Raw genomic sequence first — 5,228 nt, forward strand, 5'->3', positions numbered from 1 at the left:
CATTTTGGTTGCTAAAAGACGTTCCACTCAACCTTATAACGCAAAAAATATGTTTTGGTTTGTTTGGCGTCAAACTGGGCTCTTTCCAGCGTCATTGAACCGGTAAATGGATTTCTTTTTCCAGTTTTTAGGGAGTGACCTTGATTTTTTTTTTGATTGCCCTCAAAAAAACGTTTTAGCCTGTTTTTGGCTAAGGGCCAAGTCGCACTAGAGGTCAAAACTGTTTATTTATGTCAAAAATCTGTCATCACAATGAAAAACCAAGTGCGACCGGTTTGTTCACCAAAGGACAAAATTTGGTCGCGGGCGGACAAACTTCAAAGATGCCGTCGACTACCTCTGGAGCAGGCCAAATTGAGACAAATTTTGGAAAACAATAGCGAGGGTGTTTTAATTCGGAAATGATTTGACAGGTGATATGTAGCAGAGTCTCTATGCTATAGACTTCGCGGCAAAATTGGTCACGTTCTCATTTCGCAACAACATGAATCCAGCCACGGGCAACCAATACTTTCCGTATGAAATGGGGCAACAATATCCTCAATATCCACCAGGATGGATATATCCGTTGCCTAGCACTTACAATTTTAATGATCGAGGAACTGCAAGCCCATCTCCTTCAACCGCAAGTTCTGGCTCGTTGTCAGAATCCTTTCCGTTCGTCGAAGACGGCTCAATGCCGGAATCATCCCAAACTTCTTCGCGCCGTACATCTTCCGAGAACAAGAAGGCCCAGGAACGATGGACTAAAGATGAGGAAAAACTGTTAGTCCAACTATGGGCTGAAAAACACGATCAGTTAGAAAGCAGAGAGTGCAGGAAAACGTGGGCCTGGATCGCTGAGAAGATTTCGAAAGCGCTACAGTCCAACAAGACGGCCGACAAATGTATTCGGAAAATGAAGTACATCATAGAAAGATACAAGAATGCAAAAGATTGGAACAAAAACCAAACAGGGGGAAACCTTAGGAAATCCGTCTACTACGATGAGGTCGATAAGATCCTTGGATGCCGCGACCTAGTAACCTTCAATAATGTAGCCGAAGCGGGGATCAGCGGCGAAAGTGCCCCCCAAATTGTAGCTGAATCAAGTGATACTACTGGCGAGAACAGTACTTCATCTAGCCCCAATGTGCTACAAACTCCAGCTGAAAAGAGAAGAGCGTCAAAGAAAGGGAAACGAGCTTCGAAACGCAAAGCTCCTGATAATGACAGCGACGAAGAGTTCAAGATGGCTCTAAAGGATATGAGGCAGCAGGGGGAGAAAGTTACAGCATTTATGGATTCTTTGCAACAATCACAGACGCAGCAGCTAGCCATGATGAACCAATTTATGGGCTCCATTGTGAAAATCCTTGGCCAACAGAATGAGAAAGACAACTGAACTTTAATTCAAGACTGTTTTGGACTATTGGGAGACAATCATTATCGACCATTATCAAAAGACATGTTATTGTTTATGTTGCGAATCGATCAAACGAAATTATGGAAACAAATGAATGTACTGCTTGAACTGATTTCTTGTTGTAAATGCAAAAATTATCTTTATCACACACTTCTCTTTAAAAAGGGATTTGAAGAATCATAGACTGTTTTTTAGCAACTCTCTTATATCTTCCCCGTCCTGCATTAAGTCATTGTTCTGTTCGTTTCCGCGGTCATCATCGTCATCGTAAAAATCATCCTCCCATTCGTGCCCAATTTTAATGCAAAAGTTATGCAGCACTGCACAAGCAATGGCAATCTTCACAGAAGAAGTTATTCTGCTATCCAACCGCTTTTGTAGAATTCGCCAACGACATTTGAGGCAGCCAAAAGCGCACTCGATGGTTACTCGTGCAGACGACAGTTCCTTGTTAAATGTTATCTCGCCAGGGTCACGCGTCGCTTCAGGATAAGGCTTCATAAGCCAGGGGGAAATAGGGTATGCGCTGTCTCCTACCAGGTAAGGCTGAATATCTGTGATGCCGATTCTTTCAACGGGTTCCTTGAGTATATCTCCGTTGCTTGCTCTTAGATAAAACGAGCTGTTTCGATATACCCTAGCGTCGTGGATACTTCCCGGATAACCCGCTGCAAAGTCAAGAAATAATCCCTTACCGTCAGCAACGGCCTGAATAATGAAATCATGTTGCTGATTTCGACTAAAATAATCAACAGCACTGTCTCTAGGAGCAACTATTTTGATATGAGTGCCATCTATGGCCCCAACAATGTTTGGAAGTCGTGATTTGTCCGTAAATGTCTCTATACACCTCATTGTCTCGGCCACTGTTGTTGGGAATTCGATGTACTCATTCCTTAAGTCATAAAGAGCCTCAACCACGTCTTGACAAGCCTCTATTGCTGTAGTTCTGCCGACGTTTAGCGCAGGTCCTTTTGTTTCGTATGAATTTCCGTGTGCAAGGTGAAGCAAACCACAAGCAAGGACCTTTTCAGGAGTGAGGCAATTTCGCAGAACTGTATTCTGTCTCGTCAGCCGGTTACGAATTACGTTGAGCAACAAATCAAAGCTGTCTCTGTTCATTCGTAAGAGCCTTCGAAAGTAGTCCCCAGGTATTGTTCGATCAGCATAATAGATCTCGAACCACGATTCGACTGGACGAGGAAGAGTCCAATAGTATGGTGCTTGTCTTCGATAACGATTTCGTTGTCGGCGAATACATCGTGTCACTAGAATGTTTTGTGCACGTAAATTCTATATTAATAACAGACAACATATCATTAAATTGATATTGATATTTGCTTGCTGATGAAGAACCAGAAAATAGAAGAAAAATATTATTGCTAGAATTCTTCGTGGAAACATTTTGAGATCCCTCGTGTCGCGGTTTGTGGATTGAAACAGCGGGTAAAGGCTGCTTCGCGGGAAACTGCGTGACGCTCACAGCATGGTGTGATGTTTTGTTCACAGATTTTGTTCTCAAGTGCGACTGTACCTTTCCGGACAAATTTTTTTGTCACTGGCCGATTTCAAGTCAGATTTGTCCTGGACAAATCTGAAATTGTCCTCTAGTGCGACTTGGCCCTAAGTTACACTGGCTTCAGTATTAGCTTTCTTAGAACAACCTTTGCCACATTTCCCTACATGAAATAGGTTTTTGACGCTCTAACTTATCGAAAATATGTTTTGGTGCGTTTGCAGGGAGTTGGGGCTAGTTTGAGCTGGTTGGAACAGGGAAACCGTCAGTTGAAAGCAATGTGTATTCCCTGTTTTACCTAGTCAACAAAGTTTCTGGACGTTTAAAGCCAAAAACCATGACCTGTATAAAAAGGGTTCGTTGGAGTTACCTCAAATAGGCGTAGGCCTTCGATGACGGAGGTGAAATCAGCTTTACTTGTGCCGCTATTTTTGAGTTTCTCATTTTCACGTGTTCAAGCTTCAAACTTCATAGCACCCACAATATGTTTTGCTTTGTTAACAACAACACTGGGCTTCCTTGAGCTATATATCACAAAAAGAAAAAAAGCGTTTTTGCTTTTTTGTTGCTAAAACACGTTGGAATCAGCTAAATAGCATAAAAAGCATATTTTGGTTTGTTTGCCGTAAAATTGTGTCGTTGCCAGCATTATTGCACCTGGAAAAGGTTTGCTTCCAGTTTGCAGCGGGTCACCCTGGCTTTTTACTTCATTTTACTCAAAACAACGTTTTTACTTGTGTCTGGCTAAGTGACGCTGTTTTAGAATCCTTTTTCTGAGAACAACCTTTACCTCTGTTTTCGTAACCAAACTACACTTTCCATGCTCTATATTACTGGAAAAATGTTTTGGTTTGTCGGCAACTAAATTAGATTATCTTTGAGCCGTATATCACAAAAACCAGCGTTTTTGCCTTTCTGTGTTTAAAATACGCTGCGTTTAGCTTTATTAGAGGAGAAACATGTTTGGGTTTGTTTGCCGTAAAATTGGGCTCTTCCCAGCGTTATTGCACCGGGAAAAGGTTTTCTGCCAGTTTTCAGCGAGTCATGCTGATTTTTATCTCATTTTGCTCAATAGAACGTTTTCGTTTGCCTTCGGCTAAGTTACGTTGTTTTCAGTATTATGTTTCTGAGAACGGGCTTTTCCTTGTCGTCCTACGTAAACTGTGCTTTTGACCCTTTATCTTATCGAAAACATGTTTTGGCGGGTTGGCAATGAGATCGGATGTTTCGAGCATTTTGTTACAAAAAAACAGCGATTTCGTTTTTCGTTTCGGAATACCCTTGTTTGAGTCTCATAGTAGCGAAAATAGGTTTTGTGTATGTTGGCAACAAAATCGCGCTGCTTTGAGTTTTATATCACAAAAAAGAGCGTTTTTGCTTTTTCGTTGCTAAAACACGTTGGACTCAGCTTTATAGAACAAAAAACATGTTTTGGTTTGTTTGCTGTAATATTGGTTTTTTTTCAGTGCTATTGCACCAAAAAAAGGTCTTCTTCCACTATGCGGGGAGTCACCCTGATTTTCACTTGATTTTACTCAAACGACGGTTTTGCTTTCTTTTGGCTAAGTTACGCTGTCTCAGAATCGTCTTTCTGAGGCCAACCTTGTTCTCTGTTTCCGTAACCAAACTACACTTTGGACCCTCTATATTACTGAAAAATGTTTTGGCTTGTTGGCAGCTAAATTTTTCGTTTCCGTTTATTTTCGGGTAAGTTACGCTGTTTTCAGGATTCATGTTTGGAGGAACAGCCTTTACCTTTTTTGGTACATAAACTGCGCTGTTAACCCTTTATCTTACCGAAAACATGTTTTGGGTTTTTGGCAACTACAGTGGAAGCTGCGAGCCTTAGCTCACAAAAGACAGCAATTCGGCTTTTCGTTGCAAAATACGCTGCTTTAACCTTCATAGCAACGAGAATATGTTTTGGTTTGTTGGCAACAAAATTAGGCTTCTTTGAGGCTTATATCACAAAAAACAGCGTCTTTGCTTTTTGTTGAGAAAGACGTTGCAACCAGCTTTATAGCACCACACCATATTTTGGTTTGTTCGTCGTAAAATTGTGTTGTTGACAGCGTTATTGCACCGGGAAAAGGTTCTCTTCCAGTCTGCAGCGAGTCACCCTGCTTTTCGCTTGATTTTACTCAAAACAACGTTTTTGCTTGTGTTTGGCTAAGTTACAACGGTTTTGCTAGCTTTTGGCTTGGTTGCGCTGTTGTCAGCATCATCTTTCTGAGAACAACGTTTTCTTCCTTTTTTCGTTACCAACCTACCCTTGTAAATTACGCTGCTTTCAGTTTGATGGCACCA

General features: G+C 41.5%; 1 protein-coding gene across 1 annotated transcript; it reads left to right on the forward strand.

The window, feature by feature from the left end:
* Positions 1 to 484: 484 nt before the first annotated feature.
* On the forward strand, positions 485 to 1,517 carry LOC149035408 (uncharacterized). Its single transcript, XM_089191979.1, has one exon. It carries the CDS (start codon positions 485 to 487, stop codon positions 1,382 to 1,384), a length of 900 nt encoding a protein of 299 aa, XP_089048105.1. The 3' UTR covers positions 1,385 to 1,517.
* The last annotated feature ends 3,711 nt before the right edge of the window (positions 1,518 to 5,228 follow it).

The sequence above is a fragment of the Pocillopora damicornis genome, chromosome 13, assembly GCF_964200805.1.
Source record: "Pocillopora damicornis chromosome 13, jaPocDami1.2, whole genome shotgun sequence".
Taxonomy (NCBI): domain Eukaryota; kingdom Metazoa; phylum Cnidaria; class Anthozoa; order Scleractinia; family Pocilloporidae; genus Pocillopora; species Pocillopora damicornis.

What these genes read in the sequence shown, in the direction of transcription:
- LOC149035408 (XM_089191979.1), top strand. Translation starts at nt 485, where the DNA reads ATGAATCCAGCCACGGGCAACCAATACTTTCCGTATGAAATGGGGCAA.